This window comes from Felis catus, chromosome D1, assembly GCF_018350175.1.
Source record: "Felis catus isolate Fca126 chromosome D1, F.catus_Fca126_mat1.0, whole genome shotgun sequence".
Classification (NCBI taxonomy): Eukaryota; Metazoa; Chordata; class Mammalia; order Carnivora; family Felidae; genus Felis; species Felis catus.
Genome location: NC_058377.1, coordinates 55440878 through 55466375, shown reverse-complemented (window position 1 = coordinate 55466375; position 25498 = coordinate 55440878). Strand labels below are relative to the sequence as shown.

The 25498-nt window shown below is 38.1% G+C and overlaps 1 protein-coding gene across 4 annotated transcripts in view; it reads left to right on the top strand.

Annotated features, from left to right (window-relative positions):
* The window catches only part of ACER3 (alkaline ceramidase 3), a 168832-nt gene that overhangs the window by 48123 nt on the left and 95211 nt on the right, over nt 1-25498 (top strand). For 2 of the 4 annotated variants that reach the window (XM_023239409.2, XM_045038703.1), the window contains exon 2: nt 15445-15555. In XM_023239409.2, coding sequence (XP_023095177.1) covers nt 15445-15555 — 111 coding nt within the window. Of the gene's footprint in view, nt 1-15444; nt 15556-25498 lie in introns of those variants that run through there. The other 2 variants (XM_023239410.2, XM_019811768.2) reach the window with 2 other exon arrangements.

The following is a 25498-nucleotide window of genomic DNA, read 5'->3' as shown; positions in this document are numbered from 1 at the left end:
TTTAAAATCAGTTTCTCAATTTGTACCCAGAAAACCTACCTAGAGTTTTATTAATATTTTGTCTTACACCTTTTTTGTTAGATTTTGTATCTAAGTATGTGACATGTTTTGATGCTATTAAAAATTACAGGTGTAGCACTACAGCTTGCAGTTACAGATTCAAGCTGTCAGTCTGACTCGGGAGTCAATAATGTCTTTATTATGTTTTATTAGCTGTGTAGAGAGAATGGGTGTAGCATTTTTATCTGATTTCAATACCTATTATCTACCAAAATACATATATTTAAGTATAATGCAGTAATCCTTCAGGAGTCTAGGCAAGAAAGCAAGTCTTCTACAAGGGAAACATTTAGGCTGGCTTCAAACTTCTCCCTAGTAATGTTCAATCTTGAAGACGACAGCACAATACTTAGAAACTTCTGAAGGAAGGAGAGATCCCAACATAGCTAAGTCATCTTTTGATAATAAACGCAGAGCACAATGTTCTCAAGGACTCAAGATGTCAGGGAATACAACATGTATAACCCCCTGAAAAACTATGTGAAGATGGGTGATGAAATCTAAACAAGTAGAACTTGTTTAAAAAAAATAAAGGCAAGGGGGGTGTATGCCTGGGTGGCTCAGTCGGTTAAGTGTCCAACTTTAGCTCAGGTCATGATCTCACGATTTGTGGGGTTGAGCCCCGCATCGGACTCTGTGCTGACAGCTCGGAGCCTGGAGACTGCTTCAGATTCTGTGTCTACTTTTCTCTCTGCCTCTCCCCTGCTCAAGCTCTGTCTTTCTCTCAAAAAAACAAACAAAAAAAACCATTAAGAATTAAAAAGAAAGAAAGAAAGAAAGAAAGAAAGAAAGAAAGAAAGAAAGAAAGAAAGAAAGAAGAAAGAAAGAAAGAAAGAAAGAAAGAAAGAAAGAAAGAAAGAAAGAAAGAAAGGCAAGGGGTGCCTGGGTGGCTCAGTGGTTGAGCGTCTGACTTCAGCTCGGGTCGTGATCTCATTGTTCCTGGATTTGAGCCCTGCCTCAGGCTCTCTGCTGAAAGTTCAGTCTGGAGGCTGCTTCAGAATCTGTGTCTTCCTCTCTCTCTGCCCCTCCCCCGCTCATGCTCTGTCTCTCTCAAAAATAAAAAAAAAAAAACAAACATAAAAAAAAAAAAGGCAAAATGGGAAGAACAGCCATGGGGAAAAAACTAGTAAAGGTACTATATCCATTAAATGGAGAACTGAGGCTAAAAACAAGGATGACCATAGAATTACCGTATGATGCAAGAATTCCTCTCCTAGGTATCTATCCAAGAGAATTGAAAACATGTCCACCCGAAAAATTGTATATGAATGTTCATAGTACATTATAATAGCCAAAGAATGGAAATAATCCAAATGACCACTTGATGAATATATAAACAAGATGTGGCATATCCATTCAATGGACTATTTGGCAATAAAAAAGAATGAAGTTATAGACGCATGCATGCGACAACATAGATAAGCCTTAAAAACATTATGCTAAGTGAGAGAAGCTAGACACAAAAGACTACATATTATATAGTTTCATTTATATGAAATGTCCAAAATAGCCAAATCCACAGACCTAGAAAGTGACTAGTGGTTTCCAGGGACTGTGGGAAGGAGAGATGGGGAGTTGACTGCTAATGGGTGTGGGGTTTCATTTTGAGCTGATGAAAATGTTCTAAAATTAGTGATGATTGCACAACTCTGTAAATGTATTAAAACTACTGAATTGTACAGAAAAGGGTAAGTTTTGTGATATGTGAATTATATCTTGATAAAGCTGTTATTTAAAAAAGCACAAGAATGGAAAATGTGGCTTACAGAGCTAAACGTAATCCTTGACAATGTGAAATATATGGTCTTCGACAATGTGGAAATGACTAATAAAAGTAAGTAAATAGGGGAAGAGAGGTGGGAGGAAATTTAGGAGTGTAAATTTCTTTATGTTTCATAGCAAGGATGCATTTGCTATTAAAAACATGTGAAATTCAGTTTCACTTTTTTTGTTACAATATGGTATTTTTATACTTTTAAAAAAGAGTATGTCTAATGCTCTTTTCTTCTTCTTCTTCTTCTTCTTCTTCTTCTTCTTCTTCTTCTTCTTCTTCTTCTTTTTAAGTTTATTTATTTTGAGAGAGACAGCCAGGGGCAGACAGAGAGAGAGGGAGAGAGAATCTCAAGCAGGCTCTGTGCTGACAGAGCAGAGCCCGACATGGGGCTTGAACTCACGAACTGTGAGATCATGACCTGAGCCCAAACCGAAAATCAGATGCTTAACTGACTGAGCCACCCTGGCACCCGTCTTTTCTTCTTCTTCTTTTTTTTTTTTTTTAAATTTTTTTAACATTTATTTATTTTTGAGACAGGGAGAGACAGAGCATGAACAGGGGAGGGTCAGAGAGAGGGAGACACAGAATCTGAAACAGGCTCCAGGCTCTGAACTGTCAGCACAGAGCCCGACGCGGGGCTCGAACTCACGGACCGCGAGATCATGACCCGAGCCAAAGTCGGCCGCTCAACCGACTGAGCCACTCAGGCGCCCCCCCCCCCCGTCTTTTCTTAATTCATCCATTCTTTCATCTCTCTCCATATGTAAAGCTTAGCAAAACAAGCTGCTATCTGCTATAACCATTGTTAAATCAAAAGAGAAGAAACATGTACTTTTATGAATAATGCCAGAGGATAAAGGAAAAATTGTACTCTGGTTTCACTGAGCATACATGCATGCATTTATTCATTCTATCAGATTTTCTGGAGTGCCTGCTCTGTCCTTGGTATTGTGCTAAGGGAGAAGCATACAAGTGTAAGACATGGCCCCTGCCCAAAATAAGGCAGCTTATTACACTTTTTTTGGACAGCTCTAATTTTAGAATGTTTTGCCTTATGTTGAGTGGAAATCTGCTTCTCTGTAACTTCATTGCTTTTAATTGTTATATTTTACAACTGCACTACACCTCATTCACCTGTAATTTAGCAGTCCTTCAGGTATTTAAAGACCAGAATCATGCCTTTCTCATATGACATGTTTTATTAATTAAGTAAATGATTCCTTTATTTTAGTTTCTTCTCTCAGTATTTAAGATCTGTTTGTTTAAAGCAGGGTGCCACAAATAGGTAAACAGTCCAAAGAGATGCTGAATTAAAGCAGAGAGAAGGATGACCACTATTCAGCTCTTTCCATTTTTACCTCTAAATCTTGCTTTGAGATAGTATATTCAGATTTTCCCCAAGAATAGTCTACTTTCATTTTTCTGCCTTTGGATCTTTCTCTCACAGTTGTCCTTATTCTGTCTCTCACACTAGCCTATATTTAAGATTTGTGTTCCTCATTCTAATTTGTAAAACTTTGCGTTGACCTTTAATTGAGTTTCCTATAGTTTGTAGGACTCTCTCCTACCCCCTGCCTTCCAGGTTATTCGAAATGTGTTTCTGACCTCCGTAGTATTGACATCTCAGCAAAATTTAATACTATCTGTACTTTTGGGCATATTTCAATTCCTTTATCTCAGCCATCAGTAAAGATTCTTGTTAGTTTGAATCCTAGGGCCCTTCTGAATGGCACGGTATTCAACATGATCTGCAGGTTTACTTAAAGCTATTGGTAACTACTGTTTAAATATGTAACCATCAATTTTTCTGGCTCCCCACCTTATATTTTCCACCTGGCAAATTACTTTGCTATTTGTACAATTGGGAATTTACTTAAAACATTTAAAAAGTTTTTTTTTTTTTTAATGTTTACTTATTTGTTTTGAGAGAGAGCATGAGTGGGGCAGAGAGAGAGGGAGAGAGAATCCCAAGTGGATTCCACACTGCCAGCACAAAGCCTAATGCAGGGCTTGAACTCACCACTGTGAGATCGTGACCTGAGCCAAAACCAAGAGTTGGACGCTTAACCGACTGAGGCACCCAGGTGTCCCCATTTAAAAAAAATTTTTTTTTAGTGTTTATTTTGAGAAAGATAAAGCACAAGCAGGGAGGGGGCATAAAACGTTTTTAATAGAATATTCTTGGGGCGCCTGGGTGGCACAGTCGGTTAAGCGTCCGACTTCAGCCAGTCACGATCTCACGGTCTGTGAGTTCGAGCCCCGTGTCAGGCTCCGGGCTGATGGCTCAGAGCCTGGAGCCTGTTTCCGATTCTGTGTCTCCCTCTCTCTCTCTGCCCCTCCCCCATTCATGCTCTGTCTCTCTGTGTCCCCCAAAAAATAAATAAACATTGAAAAAAAAATTAAAAATAAAATTAAAAAAAAGAATATTCTTTGATATAATTTTTAAAACATCAATAAGGACCTTTGTGCAAACATTGTGCTTGTGCATTTAAAGGGAAGAACATTTAGGGGCAGCAGGGTGGCTCTGTTGGTTGAGCATCCAACTCTTGATTTTGGCTCAGGTCATGATCCCACGGTCACAGCCCTGCGTTGGGGTCTCTGCTGAGCATGGAGCCTACTTAAGATTCTCTCTGTCTCTGTCGCTGTCTCTGTCTGTCTCTCCCTCCCTCTCTCTCTGTCTCTCTCTGTCTGTCTCTCTCTCTCTCTCTCTCTCTCTCTCTCTCTCTCTCTCTCTCTCTCTCGGCACTTGGATGTCTCAGTGGTTGAGCATCTGACTTCAGCTCAGGTCTTCATCTCGCTGTTTGTGAGTTTGAGCCCCGCATCAGGCTCCCTGCTGTCAGCACAGAGCCTGCTTAAAGATCCTTTGTCCCCCTTTCTCTGCCCCTTCCCTGCTTGCTCTCTCTCTCTCTCTGTCTCTCTCTCTCTCTCTCAAAAATAAATAAACTTAAAAAAAGATTCTCTCTCTCTCCCTCTGCCCGTCTCCCCTGCTCATGCACTGGAGCTCCCTCTCTCTCTCTCTTAAAAAAGAAAAAAGGAGGGGGTGTCTGAGTGGCTCAGTTGGTCAGGCCTCAGACTTCAGCTCAGGGTCATGATCTCACAGTTTGTGAGTTGGAGCCCTGCATTGGACTCCGTGCTGACAGCTCAGAGCCTGGAGCCTCTTTGGATTCTGTGTCTCCCTCTCTCTTGGCCCCTCCCTACTTGTGCTCTCTCTCTTTCTCTCCCTCTGTCAAAAATAAACATTAGAAAAAAGGGGGGTGGGTGGGAACGTTGGCTGTAAGGACAGATAGACCTGGAATAAAATCTTGGTGCTGCCATTTGTTTATTGCGAGAATTTGGGTAAATTGTATAATCGCTTAGCCTGACTTTATTGTTCGTTTAATGAGGTAACAATGTTTCACAAGGTTGTTGTGAGAAGCAAGTTAGCATGTGTGTAGTGTGAAGTCCAGTACCTGGTACTTAATAGGCTCAGTAGACTTCAGTTCCTTTCTCTCCTTTCAGGTTCCAGCTCAAATCTTATCACATCTATGAAATTCTGTCCATCTGTTTCATTCCCTTTCCTAAAAGTTTCTTTAATTTTTTAAATAAAGTTTATTTATTTATTTTGAGAGAGACAGAGAGCATGCTTGTGAGCAGGGGAGGGGCAGAAAGAGAGGGAGGCAGAGAATCCCGAGCAGGCTCTGCACTGTCAGCGCAGAGCCCACTCTGGGGCTCGAATCCACAGAGCGAGATCATGACCTGAGCTGAAACCAAGAGTCCAGATGTTTAATCAACTGAGCCACCCAGGCACCCTGAATTAGTTTTTATTTTATCAAAATAATAAATTAAAAATATAAAAATCCAGTACATTAAAAAATAGATTAAAATCTAGGTCATGCTAAAAAAGGCTTGTAAAAAACCAGAAAGCAGTACCTTTCCCTAACTCTTTTCTCTCTATGCTCTAATTTTACTCCCTAGAGGCAGAACAACAAAAAACAGTTTTATCAGGTATAGTTGACATACAACAGAGTGTGCCTTTAAGGTGTACAAACTAAGTTTTGACATATGTATACACATATGAAACCATCACCACAATCAAGATAATGAACATACCCATCACCTCCAGGTTTTCTCATGTCCCTTTGTAAGTCTTCCCTTTCCCACTGTTCCCTCTACCTCTGCTCTACCCCATAACCACTGATCTTCTTTCTAGTTTGTATTTTCTAGACTTTTATATAAACTGTTTTAATTTTTGTTTGCTAATTCTTTTTTTTTTTTAATTTTTTTTTCAACGTTTATTTATTTTTGGGACAGAGAGAGACAGAGCATGAATGGGAGAGGGGCAGAGAGAGAGGGAGACACAGAATCGGAAACAGGCTCCAGGCTCCGAGCCATCAGCCCAGAGCCCGACGCGGGGCTCGAACTCCCGGACCGCGAGATCGTGACCTGGCTGAAGTCGGACGCTTAACCGACTGCGCCACCCAGGCGCCCCTACTAATTCTAACATATGTATGAGTTCTGGATTGGTTTCCCTGGATTATTTTTCTCAATATGGGTTGTGTTTTTTCTTTATATGCTTGGTAATCTTTGATTGGATGCCAGACATTGTGTTTAATTTTACCTTGTTGGGTGCTGGATATTTTTTGTATTACCAGAAATAGTTTTGAATTTTGTTCTAGGATTCAGTTAAGTTACTTGGAAATAGTTAGATTTGGTGGAGGCGGGGGGGGGAGGTGGATTTTCCACCAGTTATATTGAGATATAATTGAAAAGAGTTGACCCTTGAATAATAGTGAGTTAAGGGATTCCAACCCACCCATGCAGTTGCAAAGCTATGTATAACTTTTTACTCCCCCCAAATATAACTACTAATAGCTTACTGTTGACCAGAAGCCTTACCAATAAGATAAGTTGATTAATATATTTTTGTATGTTTTATGTATTACATACTCTATTTTTACAATACAGTAAGCTAGAGAAAAGAAAATGTCATAAGAAAATCATAAGGGGGTGCCTGGGTGGCTCAGTCAGTTGAGCTTCCAACTTCGGCTCAGGTCATGGTTTCACGGTTTGGGAGTTTGAGCCCCACATTGGGCTCTCGTCAGCATGGAGCCTGCTTCAGATCCTCTGTCCCACTCTCTCTCTGCCCCTCCCCTGCTTGCTCTCTCTCTCTTTTATAAATAAACATTAAAAAATAATCAAAAAATCATAAGGAAAACAAAATGTGTTTACAGTAGTGTATTATATTTATTGGACCCATACAGTTCTTTTTTTTTTTTTAATTTTGTTCTGCTCTCAGTGACTCTTTTTTTTTTCTTTTTTTTTTTTAATGTTTATTTATTTTTGAGACAGAGAGAGACACAGCATGAACGGGGGAGGGTCAGAGAGAGAGGGAGACACAGAATCGGAAGCAGGCTCCAGGCTCTGAGCTGTCAGCACAGAGCCCGACGCGGGGCTCGAACTCACGGACCGCGAGATCGTGACCTGAGCTGAAGTTGGACACTTAACCGACTGAGCCACCCAGGCGCCCCTGGACCCATACAGTTCAAATCTGTGTGGTTCAAGGGTTAACTGTGTAATGTTATATAATTTTGATACATACAGTGGGTTGATTTGATAGGCTTATGTATTGTAAAGTGATTACCACCATAGCATTAGGTAATACCTGCATCTTACCACATAATTACCATTTTTGTGTGTGTGTGTGTGGTGAAAACATTTAAGATCTACTTTCTTAGCAACTTTTAAGTGTATAATATAGTATTATTAGCTGTAATCACCATGCTGGACATTAAATCTCCAAAACTTGTCAATCCTATAACTGGAAGTTTGTACTCTGGCTAATTTCTCCACCCTCCATGCACCCCACCCTCAGCCCATGGTAACTACCACACTGTTCTGTTTCTCTGAGTTTGGCATTTTTAGATTCCACGTTTCCATGACATCATATAGTTTGGTATCAGGGTCATGCTGGATTCATGAACACATGATTGGAAGTATTCCTCGCTCTTCTATTTTTTTGGAACAGTTTGAGTTTTGGTGTCAATTCTTTAGATGCTTAGTAGAAGTCACCAATGAAACTACTTGTCCTCAGCTTTTCTGTGTTGGGAAGTTTTTTATTTTTTTATTTTGAAATTTTAATTTAATTTTGTTATTATTTTTTAAAGTCATCTCTACACCCATTGTGGGGCTCAAACTCATGACCCCAAGATCAAGTCACATGCTCTACTGACTGAGCCAGCTAGGCACCCCTGGAAGGTTTTTGATTACTGATGCAATATCCTTGTTATTGTTTCATTATGATTTTGTTTCTTCCTGATTTAGTCTTCATGGATTGTATATATCTAGGAGTTTGTCTATTTCTTCTAGGTTTTCCAGTTTGTTAGCATATAATTGTTTATAGTTGTCTCTCATGATCCTTTTTATTTCTGTAGTGTTAGTTGTAATGTTCTCTTTTACTTCTAATTTTATTTATTTGAATTATCTTTTTTCCTGAGTTAATCTAGCTTAAAGCTTTGTCCATTTTTATCTTGAAAAAAAAAAGCAACAAACAGCTCTTAGTTTCATTAATCTAATTTATTTCCATTCTGATCTTTATTTCTTTTCCTAATTTTGGGCTTAGTTTGTTCTTTTCTAGTTCTTTGAGGTGTGAAGTTAGGTTGATTGAGATCTTTTTTTTTCCTTAACACAGGCATTTATTGCTGTAAACTTCCCTCTTGGAACTATTTTAACTGTATCCCATAAGTTTGGTCTATTGTGTTTTCATTTTCATTTATTTCAAGATTTATTTATTTATTTATTTATTTATTTATTTATTTATTTATTTATTATGTTTGTTTATTTTTGAGAGAGAGAGTGTGCACACGTGCGCAAGAGGGAGAGGGGCAGAGAGAGAGGGAGACACAGAATCTGAAGCAGGCTCCAGGCTGTGAGTTGTCAGCACAAAGCCCAACGTGGGGCTCGAACCCACGCACCGAAAGATCATGACCTGAGCTGAAGTTGGATGCCTAGCCAACTGAGCCACACAGGCGCCCCTACTTCAAGATATTTTTTAATTTACCTTTTGATTTCTTCTTTGCTCCATTGTTTGTTCAGGGGTCTGTTGTTTAATTTCTACATATTTGTGAATTTATAGTTTTTCTCCATGTTACTGATTTCTAGTTTTAGACCACTGCGGTCAGAAAAGATACTTTGTATTACTTCAGTTTTAAAATTTGTGCTAAAATTTGTTTTATGACCTATCATATGATCTGTCCTAGAGAATGTATGTTCTGCTGCTCTTGGATGGAATGTTCTGTATATATGTCTATTGGGTCCTTTTGGCGTCAGGTGTAGTTTAAGTCCAACTTTCCTGTATTATTTTTCCATCTGGATGAACAATTCATTGTTGAAAGTGGGGTATTGAAGTCCCATACTATTAATTATATTATTTCTCCCTTAAGATCTGTTAGTGTTTGCTTAATATATTTAGGTGCTCTGATGTTGGCTGTATACATATTTACAATTATTATATCCTCTTGATGAATTAAGCCTCTGTTATTACATAATGATCTTTGTTTTTTGTTACAGTTTTTGGCTTAATATCTATTTTGTCTAAGTTAGCTACCTTTACTCTCTTTTGGTTTCCCTTGCATGGAATATCTTTTTCCATACCTTTACTTTGAGCATATGCATGTCTTTAAACCTGAAAAGAATGTTTTGTAGCCAGCATATACTTGGGTCTTGATTTTTTTTTTTTAATCCATGCAACCATTGTATGCCTTTTAATTGCAGAATTGAATCCATTTACATTTAGAGTAATTATTTATTGATAGTCAGGACTTAACTAATGCCATCTAGTTTTCTGGCTGTTTTGTAGTTTCCCTATTCCTTTGTTCCTCTTTTGCTGCCTTTATGAATTGATGATTTTCAATAGTTGTATGCTTTGATTCCCGTCCCCTTATCTTTTGTGATCTACGGTAGGTTTTTGCTGTATGGTTACCCTGAGGCTTACCTAAGACAACTTATAGCAGTCTTTTTTATGTTGATAACAACTTCACTCACTAAACCTCTACCCTTTTATTCCCTCCATGTAGGTTTTTAATATTATAATTTACCTGTTTTTTATTGTCTATTCACTAATAAATTGTTGTAGCTAGTTTTTTTTTAAATTAAGTTTTTAATTTTAATTCCAGTACTGTTTACATACAGTGTTATATTAGTTTCAGGTGTACCATAATAGTGATTCAACAACTACTCAGTGCTCATTACGATAAGTGTGCTCTTAATCCCCATTCCCTATTTAACCTGGCCCCTACCCACCTTTCCTCTGGTAACCATCAGTTTGTTCTCTACAGTTAGCAGTCTGTTTCTTGGTTTGTCTTTCTCTTTTTTCCCCCCTTTGTTCAAATTCCACATATGAGCGAAATCATATGGTATTTTGACTTATTTTGCTTAGCATTATACTTTCTAGATCCAGCCATGTTGTTGCACATGCCAAGATTTTATTCTTTTTTATGGCTGAAAAATATTCCATTTTTCACACACACACACAGCTTCTTTACCCATTCGTCTATGGGTGGACACTTGGACTGCTTCCATAGTTTGGTAATTGTAATTAATGTTGCAATAAACATAGGGTGCATATTGTCCATTTGAATTAGTGTTTTCGTATTCTTCGGGAAAATACCCAGTAGTGTGATTACTGGGTTGTAGGGTAGTTTTATTTTTAACTTTTTGAGGAGCCTGCATGCTGTTTTCCACAGTGGCTGTACCAGTTTGCCAGTACACAAGGGTACCTTTTCCTCCACATCCTTGTCAACACCTGTTGTTTCTTGTGTTGATTTTAGCCATTCTGACAGGTGTGAGGCAATCCATCATTGTGGTTTTTATTTGCATTTCCCTGATGATGAGTGATGGTGAGCATCTTTTCATGTGTCTGTTGGCCATCTGTATGTCTTTTTTGGAGAAATGTCTGTTTGTATTTTCTGCCCATTTTTTAATTGGATTATTTGTTTTTAGGTGTCAGTTCTTTATATATTTTGGATACTAACTCTATTGTCTATGTCATTTGCAGCTTTAGTTCTTTTTAATACTTTTGCCCTTTTAACTTTTTAAGTGATAGGCTTACATGTTTAATATACCATCATATTACAGTATTAGAGTATTCAGAGTTAGACCATATACTTATCTTCACCAGTGTGCTGTATATTTATATATATATTTATGTTACTAATTACCATTATTTCATTTCAGCTTGAAGATCTTTCTTGATTTTTGATGTTTGAATTTAGCTATGAATTTCCCCTTAGCCCTGTTGTATCCAATTAATTAATTAATTTTGGTATGTTGTGTTTATTTTAATTCATCTCCAAGTATTTTCTACTTTCTCTTGTGATTTCTTCTTTGACCCATTGATTGTTTAAGAATATGGTATTTATGGGGGCGCCTGGGTGGCTCAGTCGGTTAAGTGTCCAACTTTGCCTCAGGTCATGAGCTCATGGTTCATGAGTTGGAGACTGGCATCGTGCTCTCTGGTCAGCGCAAAGCCCGCTTCAGATAATCTGCCCCCCCTGCCCTGTCCCTCCCTGCTCATGTTTCCTCTCTCTCTCTCTCTCTCTCTCATAAATAAACAAACAAACAAAAAAGAATATGTTTATCAAGAGAGTATGGTACTGGCACAAAAATGGACACGTAGATTAATGGAACAGAATAGAGAACCCAGAAATAAACCCACACTTACATGGTCAATTAATCTCCAACAAAGGAGGCAAGAGTATACAATGGGGAGAACACAGTGTCTTCATGGTGCTGGAAAAACTGTGTAGCTACATGCAAAAGAATGAAACTGGAACACTTTTTTTTTTTTTTTTATTTTAGGGAGAGAGAGGGTGTAAGTGAGTGAGGGGCAGAGCAAGAGAGGAAGAGAGAATCCCATGAGGGGTAGAAAGAGGGAGAGAGAGAGAAGCAGGGCTCACCTGAAGTGGGGCTCATACTCACCCATTATGGGGCGACGTCTTACCCGAAGTGGTGCTTGGGCTCACCTGATGCGGGACTTGAGCTCATGAACCATGAGATCATGAGCTGAGCTGATGTCAGATGCTTAACTGACTGAGTCACTCAGGCGCGAGAAACCGGAACACTTTCTTACACCATACACAAAAATAAACTGAGAATGGACAAAAGACCTAATGTAAGACCTGAAATCATACAACTCCCAGAAGAAAACATAGTAATCATTTCTTTGACTTTAGCCTTAGCAACATTTTTCCGGATATGTCTCCTCAAGCAAGTGAAACAAAAGGAAAAATAAACTGTTGGGGCTACATCAAAATGAAAAGCTTTTCACAGTGAAGGAAAGAAATCATTAACAAAATGAAAAGGCAAGAGTGACTAGAATTAAAAAGACTAGAAATAAAAAGTGTTGGCGAGGATGTGGAGAAATGGGAATGCTCATGTGCTATTAGTGAAAATGTAAATTGATGCAACCTGGAAAACAATATGGCGATTCCTCAAAAAATTGGAAATATCGGGCACCTGGCTGGCTTTGTTGGTAGAGCATGCAACTCTTGATTTCAGAGTTGTGAGTTCAAGTCCCATGTTGGGTGTAAAGATTATACTTAAAAAAATACCCCAAAGTTCAAAAAATATATTAAATAGGTTAGAAATATCATATGGCCCATTAATTCCACTGCTGGGTATTTATTTACCCAAAGAAAATGAGAACACTAATTTGAAAAGTTATATTCACTTCTTTGTTTATTGCAGCATAGTTTACAAACAGCTGAGATATGGAAGTGGCCCAAGTGTCCATCCATAGATGAATGGATAAAGAAGATATGACATATATATGGAATATTGCTCAGCCATAAAAAAAAAGAATGTGATCTTGCCATTTGTCACAACATGGATAGGCCTAGATGGTATTATGCTAAATGAAATAAATCAAAGAAACACAAACAACATGATTTCACTTGTATATGGTATCTAAAAAACAAACAGCAAAAACAGTTCCATAAATACAGAGAATAAATTATGGTTGCCAGGAAGGATGGGCAAATGGATGAAGTGGGAGATACTGGCTTCCAATTTTGGAATGAATAAGTCACAGGGATGGAAATTAGGGCATAGGAAATAGTATTGTAATTAGCATTGTATGGTGACATTGGTAGGTACACTTGTGGTGAGCACAGCATAATATATCGACTAGTCAAGTCACTATGCTATATACCTGAAATTGATGGAGCATTATGTGTCAACTGTAATTTAAAAAGGAGCTGACATAAGATGTTAACTTCATTTTTATATTTATCTTTGCATTTTAACATTTAAAATAAAAAGTGAAAACACTCCTCATAAAACATTTGGATTAATTTAGGTTTATCATTCATGTAACAGCATTAAATTTAAGAAAGATGTGTAATGACTCAAAGACAGGCATTTGTCTTTCAGTTTCAGTTTCCACTGTATATTCACAGAGAAAAGGCTGTTAGCATTTTTAATTCAAATGAAATAAGGTGCACTAAGGACATCTTTTGCATCAGTTAGGATTAGGTTTGGCTGTGAGTAACAAATATGTGATAATTAATGCTTTAAACAAGATGTAGATTTATTTCAGTCTGAAAGGCAGTTTGGGGCTGGGGTGGCAGCTCCATGGTATCAGGGGCCCAAGCTTCTCTTATTTTGTTGCTCAGCCATGCTTAGTGTAGGGGGCCGGGGCAGGCTGCCCAAGATGGGCCATTTGGCATAAAGATTATTTTAAGTTAAAAGTAATTGAAACCCAGCAGAAGCAGGAAAAGCTCTCTGCCTCCCTGCAACTGCTAAATTTACAATGGAAAGGAGAGCCTGTAACAGGAAGAGAACTATTAACAGAGACTCCCTTTTACCTAAGGAATTCACCTGCATAATAGGGCGACCTTGTTTTCCCATACATCTCCTTTCACCTTCTTGCTTATGGTCTTTATCCCCTTTGTATCCTTAACTGATCCCCTTTTCTTAACTGATGTAAGTTTCCTGTTGCCTCATTGTCTTTGGAATTTCATGTCTGTGTGGATTCCCCATAGGTACACCTACTAAGTTTGATTTCCTCCTGATAATCTGTCTCGTGGTCAGTTTGACTCCATGTCCAGCCAGAGGACCATAGGGCAGAGGAAGGTCTTCCTCCCCCAAACTGGGTTAGATCCCTACTGTCCCCTCAGAGACCAAGATGGCTTTAGCCGTTGCATCCACATTCCCTGTAGCAGAAAAGGGAAGGAGGTGACAAGAAGGGTGTAATCTCCATTTTTCTTGAAAGTACCATACCAGACTTCCACTTACTTACTTACTTACTTACTTACTTACTTACTTACTGCAAAGAGGTCTTGGAAATGTAGTTTTCTTAGCTAAGTGGCAATGTATCCAGCTTAAAAATTGAGAGAGAGAGCAGGGGAGGGGCAGAGAGAGAAGGTGACCGAGAATCCCAAGCAGGCTCTGCACTGTCAGTACAGAGCCCAACTCAGGGTTCAAACTCAAGAACCATGAGATCATGACCTGAGCCAAAATCAAGAGTCAGATGCTTTAACTGACTGAGCCACCCACACATCCTGTCTTTCTGTCTGTTATTTATTTCTAACTTCATTCTGTTGTGGTTGGGAGAGATACATACTTTGTATGTTATCTTTTTCAAGTCTGTTAGAATGTATGGCCTAACATATGCTCTATCTTGGAAAATGTTCCATGTGTACTTGAGAAAAATGTATATGCTATATGGTAGAGTGTTCTATATATGTCGATTTGCAAAAGATACGAACAAAAATCAGATGATGATCCATTGCTTTTCATATTTTACTAGAAACATAGAAACTAGAAGTTAAAAATATTACCATAAAGTGAGATTTTAAAAAGATCTATAAAATGCAAACCTCAATTCATTGCTATTTGATTCAACAGATAAAAGTAACACAATTCTATATTTTACCTTTTCATCGCTGTATCTGTGGACCACTCTCTCAGTTGCAAATGGCTACCTTCAACTCATTTTTTGCTGTATCTTTGAGGTTCTTTTTGAGATAGTTTTCTTTTTTACCTTTAGAATTTAGAAATTCCTTTAGTGGGTGTTCTGATTGAAAAATCTTCGTTTCATTTGTCAAAAATTATCTTTATTTTTTTAAAAATATTTTATGTTATTATAATGTTTTTAAGTTTATTTTTTGAGAGCGAGAGAGAGGGGGAGAGAGAGAATCCCAAGCACGTTCCACACTGTCAGTGTAGACCCGGACGTGGGGCTCAAATTCACCAACCGTGAGATCATGACCTGGGCTGAAACCAAAGAGCCAGCCACTTAACTGACTGAGCCACCCAGATGCCCCAAAAGATTTTATTTTTTTAAGTAATCTATACCCAGCGTGGGGCTTAAAGTCACAACCATGGGATCAAGAGTAGTATGCTCTACTGACTGAGCCAGCCAGCTACCCCAAAAGTTATCTTTACTTCACTCAGATTCTTACATAAAATTTTCATTCAATAGATAATTATTTTCCCTTGGTGCTTTGTAAATATCTTTCCACTATCTTTCTGAAAAGTCACCTATTTAATTTTTATTAAGGGCCAAGTGCATGAGTTTTTATTTAAAGGGATATTAACTAATATAATTATTTTCTTGTGTTTTTCTCCTGTAGGGAATACAGTGAGTAACCTGATTATGATTATACCTCCAATTTTTGGTGCAATTCAGAGTGTTAGAGATGGACTGGAAAAGCGGTACATTGCTTCTTATTTAGCACTCACAGGTATGTGTAACACTTCATATAAAAAATGATGTACAGTATTCAGATGGGCTATTTTTCTCATTCATACCTAAATTGGTTCTTAATTTTATGTTATTACACAACTTGAACATAATCTGAAACTTCTGATTTAAAACTCCGGTAAATTGCTCTGGAAAGCAGTGTGGAGGTTCCTCAGAAAATTAAAAATAGACCTACCCTATGACCCAGCAATAGCACTGCTAGGAATTTATCCAAGGGATATAGGAGTACTGATGCATAGGGCCACTTGTACCCCAATGTTCATAGCAGCACTCTCAACAATAGCCAAGTTATGGAAAGAGCTTAAATGTCCATCAACTGATGAATGGATAAAGAAATTGTGGTTTATATACACAATGGAATATTACGTGGCAATGAGAAAAAATGAAATATGGCCTTTTGTAGCAACGTGGATGGAACTGGAGAGTGTGATGCTAAGTGAAATAAGCCATACAGAGAAAGACAGATACCATATGGTTTCACTCTTATGTGGACCCTGAGAAACTTAACAGGAACCCATGGGGGAGGGGAAGGAAAAAAAAAAAAACAGGTTAGAGTGGGAGAGAGCCAAAGCATAAGAGACTCTTAAAAACTGAGAACAAACTGAGGGTTGATGGGGGGTGGGAGGGAGGGGAGGGTGGGTGATGGGTATTGAGGAGGGCACCTTTTGGGATGAGCACTGGGTGTTGTATGGAAACCAATTTGTCAATAAATTTCATATAAAAAAAAAATAAAACTCCGGTAAATTGAACTGCATTTTTTATTAAAACCTAACTACCTTTTTTTAAAGTTTATTTATTTATTTTGAGGGAGAGATAGAACATGAGCAGGGGAGGGACAAAGAGGGAGACAGAGAATCCTAAGCAGACTCCATGCTGTCAGCACAGAACCTGACACTGGGCTTGAACCTACGAGATCATGACCTGAGCTGATATCAAGAGTTGGACGCTTAACTGAGCCACCCAGGTGCCCCAAATTGAACTGCATTTTGAATAGTTTTTTAAAAATTAAATTATTTCAAGCATACAGAATAGAGATAACAAATATACCCATGATATCTTACCACCCAGCTTTGTCAGGTCTTAGTACTTTGCAATATTTGTTTCAGATCTTTTTATTTTAGTAAATAAACTACCATGGATGAAATTGAAGCTATATTTGTATTCCTGCCTGATTTTATTCCCCTCACCCTCCCAGAGTTAACCTCTATACTTAATTTGATTATAATTTTCACTTGGCTTTGTATTTATACTACATATATATGTACACTTAAAAGTATGTATAGTATGGTTTGCATATTTTCAAACATTTTATAAAGGGTATTGTACTTACTGCAACTTACTCATATTTCTCTACTTGTCTGTGAGTCAGGGACTGCCCCTTAGTTATCTTTGTGTCCCCGTTGACTGGCAGTTTAGTGGTCCTCAATAAGTGTTGAATAGATGGATAAATGAACTTTACCAGAATGTAAGATCAGAAAATCTGTCATGTTCTTGCATTATCATCATAAAGACAAAAATAAGAAAGAAAGTTGATTTCTGGTTTATTTCTTTTATATAACCTTCTAAACACAATTTCGTTTGTTTTAGCCCAAAGTAGGTATTATTTATACGTAGGCAGAAAGGACTTCTAATTAGTACAAAACTATAAGATAGAATGTATCCTACCAGATTTTACCATAATTAGATTGAATATGAGAGACTTTAATTTCTGAATCTGTTTCTTATATGCTTGATGTTTTAAGAAAGTTACTTGGTTTAAGAAAGTTACTTCAGACAGAAGACTTGTCCACAAACTTAGCTCTTTGCTTTACTTCCTGAGATGTGTTAAGAATGTTTATAAAATATGGGGCTCCTGGTTGGCTCAGTTGGTTAAGCATCTGACTCTTGATTTTGGCTCAGGTCATGATCTCATGGTTGTGAGATCAAGCCTGCCTAGGCTGTCAGCACAGAGCCTGTTTGGGATTCTCTGTCTCTGCCCTTCCTCCAATCATGCGCAGGTACTCTCTCTCTCAAAATAACAAAATAAACTAAAAAAAAAAAAAGAGAGAATGTTGAGGCACCTGGGTGGCTCAGTCAGTTAAGCATCCAACTTCGGCTAAGGTCATGATCTGACAGTTTGTGGATTTGAGCCCCACAGCAGGCTTTGTGCTGACAGCTCAGAGCATGGAGCCTGCTTTGGATTCTGTCTGTCTGTCTGTCTGTCTGTCTGTCTGTCTGTCTGTCTCTCTCTGCCCTTCCCCTGCTTGCTCTGTCTCTCTCCAAAATAAATAAACATTTAAAAAATAAAAAATAAATAGAAAATTAAGAAAAGAATGTTTATAAAATACTGACAAATCACAATCAGTAATAACAATAAGAATAAAAAGATTCAAGGGACTTCCAGGTTCCCCTGGGACAATGGTGGCCTCCTAAATTAGAATTTGTCCACTTATCCTCCCAGAAGACCATACAGATTAAAAAGGAAAATAAAACCACACTTAATCGATACTTTCAGCTCTACTGTGAGAGAACGAATACTATGAACTTCAAATCATTTTTAAATTAAGAAAAAACCCCACCAGATTCCAACAGAGGTATCTTTTTATGTTTTAGGCTTGGGGTTTGAAAAACTGCATGGAAAAGAGGAGAGGGGTTGAGAGCCTGAGTCTGGAAAGCAAAACAAAACAAAACAAACAAACAGAAAGTGGAAGCTTCACGGTAAATCCAAAATTTCTGAAAGCAGTCTAGGGTCTGGTAGATCACAGTACCAGTTAAAGGTAAAGGACTTAAAAGTGTGTAAGACCTAGGGTGGCATTTTTAGAAAGGTACCACTTCTGGTAAAGAGATAAATAGAGAGGGGGAGGGATCAGTGAAGGGAAAGAAGGAAGCTAGAGGGAGGAATTAAGATTCTACAGAAACAAAAGAAATATTAAACACATCAGACCTGCCCCCCTCAACTGCCCTGCCCTCGAATAAGTATATGAAAAAGGACACTGAACCTTACTATTCTGACAGAAGGGGGCAGTCTTGAACTAGGAATTTCTTAAGCCACCCAAACTTTACTCTTTCCATAAAATGGGCCAAAAGAAGCAGTCCGTACAAAATTACTGACTGTAAAAAGAAAAGAGAAAATGAGAATCAAAAATTTTTTGGCTTATGTACATTCTTCCCCCACAACTAATTACAAAGCAGAAAGAAACTGTAGCATAAAACTCCAAAATGAATTAAGTAGTCTCAAACAAATGAATCAAAAATTTAAAAACTAGTAACATTCTCTTCTCCCAAAAGAAATAAAATTAGAATTGATTAAACTTAGGAAAGGAAAGGTATTAAAGCTGACTTACAATGTGTTGAATATTTAATAAGGGCTATTTAAGAAGGCCAAGAAATAAGCAAAATAATGAAAATGAGATAAAGAAAAAGTGTCAGAGAGGGGCACCTGGGTGGCTCAGTTGGTTGAGTGTTCGACTTTGACTCAGGTCATGATCTCATGGTTGACAAGTTGGAGCCCACGTCAGGCTCTGTGCAGACAACTCAGAGCCTGGAGCCTGCTTCCGATTCCATGTCTCCCTCTCTCTCTGCCCCTCCCCGACTCATGCTCTGTCTCTGTGTCAAAAATAAATATAAATGGGGCGCCTGGGTGGCGCAGTCGGTTGAGCGTCCGACTTCAGCCAGGTCACGATCTTGCGGTCCGTGAGTTCGAGCCCCGCGTCAGGCTCTGGGCTGATGGCTCGGAGCCTGGAGCCTGTTTCCGATTCTGTGTCTCCCTCTTTCTCTGACCCTCCCCCGTTCATGCTCTGTCTCTCTCTGTCCCAAAAATAAAAATAAAAAAACGTTGAAAAAAAAATAAATAAATATAAATATAAACATTGAGAAAAAAAGAAAAAGTGTCAGAGAGAAAGTGATTGAAATGGAATAGACTCAGCAAAGATCTCAAACACATAATTGGATTCCCTGGAGAAGAAAAACAAAACAGTGAAACAACTTATATTTAAAACTATAACTGAAGAAACTTTTTAGAAATAAGAAAGAAATGAACCTGCATATTAAAAGGACCATTTTTACCTCTTAAAACTGACTTGCAATGGTTAATTCTGAAACATAGCCTCAGTAAAACTACTGGATTTTAAAAATAAAAAAAAATTCTTAAAACGCTAGTGAAAAAGAACAGGTTACTGACTTAGGCAAATAAATCAGGCTGGCATTAGACTTCATCAGCAACATACAAAGGCACCAGTGGAACAGAATTTTTAGTGTAAGGCATGGATTTTATATTACAATCAAGTTTATTTTTAGGTATCCAGGTTATAGAAAGATAATTTTAAATATGCAAGTACTCTCATCTCTATACAGGACTCCTTCTTGATGAATCCATGAGCACTGCATGAATTTAGTAGCTATTGTCCACATGTGGCAATTTAAATGTAAATTAATTAAAATTAAAATGTAAAATTCAGTTCCTCTGTCACACTAGCCACATTTTGAGTGCTCATTATATGTGGCTGGTGGCTACCCTATTGGGCAATGCAGATATAGAATGTCTCTATCATCACAGAAAGTTTTGCTGACTGCATTGTACTAGAGAATGATGTTCATCCAACTAAGAGAGAACACTGGGAAAATGTTAGCAAAATGTGTAATGATGAGCCTTTTATATACTTAATATATCTGTCAGTGCACAGCTGGATGCGGGGCTCAAACTCACAAACTGTGAGATCATGACCTGAACCAAAAATCAAGAGTCAGACACTTAACCTACTGAGCCACCCAGGCGCCCTGAGAGTGCAGTTTTTTAATGAGAGATGGAAAGGACAAAGTAGAATAAGTTTGTTGACTATTGCCTAGGTGGCAAGTTGAGTATTAAGGAATATCATTTAAAAGTAACAAATCAGATTGTAAAAGGTCAAGTAAGAAAAGAAAGGGGGACAGAGGGTACTATAAAATATGCATAAGTACAAAAGAAACACTAGAACAACAACAAAAAAAGCTCTTTCCTACATACCGAAATAATTTATTTTAATTTTAAAATTTTTTTTATTTTGAGAGAGAGAGAGCGCGCACGCACATGTGTGAGTGGAAGAGGAGCAGAGAGAGTCAGGAGAGAGAGAGAATCCCAAGCAGGCTCCACACTGTCAGAGTAGAGCCTGATTTGGGACTCGAACTCACAAACAGTGAAATCATGACCTGAGCTGAAACCAAGAGTTGGACACTTAATTAACTGAGCCACCCAGGAGCCCCCAGCCCCCGAAAGAATTTTTTTTTTAATTTTTAATTTTATTTATTTATTTATTTATTTATTTATTTATTTATTTATTTTTAATTTACATCCAAATTAGTTAGCATATAGTGCAGCAATGATTTCAGGAGTAGACTCCTTAGTGCCCCTTACCCATTTAGCCCATCCCCCTTCCCACAACCCCTCCAGTAACCCTATTTGTTCTCCATATTTATGAGTCTCTTCTGTTTTGTCCGCCTCCCTGTTTTTATATTATTTTTGTTTTCCTTCCCTTATGTTCATCTGTTTTGTCTCTTAAAGTCCTCATATGAGTGAAGTCATATGATATTTGTCTTTCTCTGACTGACTGATTTCACTTAGCTTAATACCCTCCAGTTCCATCCATGTAGTTGCAAATGGCAAAATTTCATTTTTGTTGATTGCCAAGTAATACTCGATTTTTTATATATACCACATCTTCTTTATCCATTCATCCATCGATGGACATTTGGGCTCTTTCCATACTTTGGCTATTGTTGATAGTGCTGCTATAGGCTTTGGGGTGAATGTGTCCCTTTGAAACAGCACACCTGTATCCCGTGGATAAATACCCAGTATTGCATTGCTGGGTTGTAGGGTAGTTCTGTTTTTAATTTTTTGAGAAACCTCCATACGGTTTTCCAGAGTGGCTGCACCAACTTGCATTCCCACCAACAATGCAAAAGACATCCTCTTTCTCTGCATCCTCACCCACATCTGTTGTTGCCTGAGTTGTTAATGTTAGCCATTCTGACTGGTGTGAGGTGGTATCTCATTGTGGTTTTGATTTGTATTTCCCTGATGATGAGTGAAGTGTTGAGCATTTTTTCATGTGTCGGTTTGTCATCTGGATATTCATGTCTCTTGCCCATTTCTTCACTGGATTCTTTGTTTTTTGGGAGTTGAGTTTCATAAGTTCTTTATAGATTTTGGATACTAACTCTTTATCTGATATGTCATTTGCAAATATCTTCTCCCATTCTGTCAGTTGCCTTTTAGTTTTCCTGATTGTTTCCTTCGCTATGCAGAAGCTTTTTATTTTGATGAGGTTCATTTTTGCTTTTGTTTCCCTTGCCTCCAGAGACATGTTGAGTAAGAAGTTGCTGCAGCCAAGATCAAAGAGGTTTTTGCCTGCTTTCTCCTTGAGGATTTTGATGGCTTCCTGTCTTATGTTTAGGTCTTTCATCCATTTTGTGTTTATTTTGTGTACTGTGTAAGAAAGTGGTCCAGGTTCATTCTTCTGCATTTCGCTGTCCAGTTTTCCCAGCACCACTTGCTGAAGAGACTGTCTTTATGCCATTGGATATTCTTTCTTGCTTTGTCAAAGATTAGTTGGCCATACGTTTGTGGGTCCATGTCTGGGTTCTCTATTCTGTTCCGTTGATCTGAGTGTCTGTTCTTGTGCCAGTACCATACTGTCTTGATGATTACAGCTTTGTAGTATAGCTTGAAGTCTGGGATTGTGATGCCTCCTGCTTTGGTTTCCTTTTTCAAGATCGCTTTGGCTATTAGGGGTCTTTTCTGGTTCCATACAAATTTTAGGATTATTTCTTCTAGCTCTGTGAAGAAGGCTGGTGTTATTTGGATAGAGATTGCATTGACTATGTAGATTGCTTTGGGTAGTATCGACATTTTAACAATATTTGTTCTTCGTATCCAGGAGCATGGAATCTTTTTCCAGTTTTTAATGTCTTCTTCAATTTCTTTCATAAGCTTTCTATAGTTTTCAGTGTATAGATTTTTCACCTCTTTGGTTAGACTTATTCGTAGGTATTTTATGTTTTTTGGTGCAATTGTCAATGGGATCGATTCCTTGATTTCTCTTTCTGTTGCTTCATTGTGTATAGTCAACTGACTTCTGTGTATTGATTTTATATCCTGTAACTTTGATGAATTCATGAATCAGTTCTAGCAGTTTTTTGGTGGAATCTTTTGGGTTTTCCATATAGAGTATCATGTCATCTGTGAAGAGCGAGAGTTTGACCTCCTCCTGGCCAATTTGGATGCCTTTTATTTCTTTGTGTTGTCTGATTGTAGAGGCTAAGACTTCCAATACTATGTTGAATAACAGTGGCGAGAGTGGACATCCCTGTCTTGTTCCTGACCTTAGGGGGAAAGCTCTCAGTTTTTCCCCATTGAGGATGATATTAGTGTTGGGTCTTTTGTGTTTGGCTTTTATGATCTCGAGGTCTGAGCCTTCTTATCCCTACTTTCTTGAGGGTTTTTATCAAGAAAGGATGCTGTATTTTGTCAAACACTTCCTCTGCATCTATTGAGAGGATCATGTGGTTCTTGTCCTTTCTTTTATTGATGTGATAAATGACGTTAATTGTTTTGCGGATATTGAACTAGCCCTGCATCCCAGATATAAATCCCACTTGGTTGTGGTGAGTAATTTTTTTAATGTATTGTTGGATCCGGTTGGCTAATATGTTGTTGAGGATTTTTGCATCCATGTTCATCAGGGAAATTGATCTGTAGCTCTCCCTTTTAGTGGGGTCTCTGGTTTTCGTATCAAGGTAATGCTGGCTTCATAGAATGAGTTTGGAAGTTTTCCTTCCATTTCTGTTTTTTGGAACAGCTTCAAGAGAATAGGTGTTAATTCTTCCTTAAATGTTTGGTAGCATTACCCTGGAAAGCCATCTGGCCCTGGACTCTTGTTTTTTGGCAGATCTTTGATTACTAATTCTATATCCTTACTGGTTATGGGTCTGTTCAAATTTTCTATTTCTTCCTGTTTCAGTTTTGGTAGTGTATATGTTTCTGGAATTTGTCCATTTCTTCCAGATTGCTCATTTTATTGGCGTATAATTGCTCACAATATTCTCTTATTATTGTTTCTATTTCTGCTGTGTTGGTTGTGATCTCTCCTCTGCATTCTTGATTTTATTTATTTGGGTCCTTTTCTTTTTGATCAAAGTGGCTAGTGGTTTATCAATTTTGTTAATTCTTTCGAAGAACTAGCTTCTGGTTTCATTGATCTGTTCTACTGTTTTTTGTTTGTTTCGATAGCATTAATTTCTGCTCTAATCTTTATTATTTCCTGTGTTATTCTCGTTTTGGGTTTTATTTGCTGTTCTTTTTCCAGCTCCTTAAGATGTAAGGTTAGGTTGTGTATCTGAGATCTTTCTTCCTCCTTTAGGAAGGCCTGGATTGCTGTATACTTTCCTCTTATGAACACCTTTGCTGCGTCCCAGAGGTTTTGGGTTGTGGTGTTATCATTTTCATTGGCTTCCATATAGTTTTTAATTTCCTCTTTAACTTCTTGGTTAGCCCATTCTTTCTTTAGTAGGATGTTCTTCAATCTCCAAGTATTATTTACCTTTCCAATTTTTTTCTTGTGGTTGATTTTCGAGTTTCATAGCGTTGGGGTCTGAAAATATTCACAGTATGATCTCGATCTTTTTTTTTTTTAATTTTTTTTTAACCTTTATTTATTTTTGAGACAGAAAGAGACAGAGCATGAACGGGGGAGGGTCAGAGAGAGGGAGACACAGAATCTGAAACAGGCTCCATGCTCTGAGCTGTCAGCACAGAGCCTGACGCGGGGCTCGAACCCACAGACCGCGAGATCACGACCTGAGCTGAAGTCGGACGCTTAACCAACTGAGCCACCCAGGCGCCCCTGATCTCGATCTTTTTACACTTACTTAGGGCTGATTTGTGTCCCAGTATATGGTTTATTCTGGAGAATGTTCCATGTGCACTGGAGAAGAATGTATATTCTGCTGCTTTAGGATGAAATTTTTCTGAATGTATCTGTTAAGTCCATCTGGTCCAGTGTATCATTCAAAGCCATTGTTTCCTTGTTGATTTTTTGATTAGATGATCTGTCCATTGTTGTAAGTGGGGTGTTGAGGTCCCCTACTATTGTGGTATTACTATCGATGAGTTTCTTTATGTTTGTGATTAATTGATTTATATATTTGGGTACTCTCACATTTGGCGCATAAATGTTTACAGTTCTTAGATCTTCTTGGTGGATAGACCCCTTAATTATGATATAATTCCCTTCTTCATCTGTTGTTATATTCTTTATTTTAAAGTCTAGATTGTCTGATACAAGTATGGATCCTCTGGCTTTCTTTTGGTGACCATTAGCATGATAGATGGTTCTCCATCCCCTCACTTTCAATCTGAAGGTATCTTTAGGTCTAAAGTGCGTCTCTTGTAAACAGCATATAGATGGATCTTTTTTTCTTAACCATTCTTTTACCCTATGTCTTATGATAGGAGCACTGAGTCCATTGATGTTTAGAGTGAATACTGAAATATATGATATTATTGCCATTATGTTACTTGTAGTGTTGGAGTTTCTGGTGGTGTTCTCTGGTTCTTTCTAATCTTTGTTGCTTTTGGTATTTACATATATATATATATATATATATATATATATATATATATATGTATTCATCTTTTCTCCCCTCAGAGAGTCCCCCTTAAAATTCTTGCAGGGCCCCGGGGCGCCTCGGTGGCGCAGTCGGTTAAGCGTCCGACTTCAGCCAGGTCACGATCTCGCGGTCCGTGAGTTCGAGCCCCGCGTCGGGCTCTGGGCTGATGGCTCGGAGCCTGGAGCCTGTTTCCAATTCTGTGTCTCCCTCTCTCTCTGCCCCTCCCCCGTTCATGCTCTGTCTCTCTCTGTCCCAAAAATAAATAAACGTTGAAAAAAAAAATTATAAAAAAAAAAAAA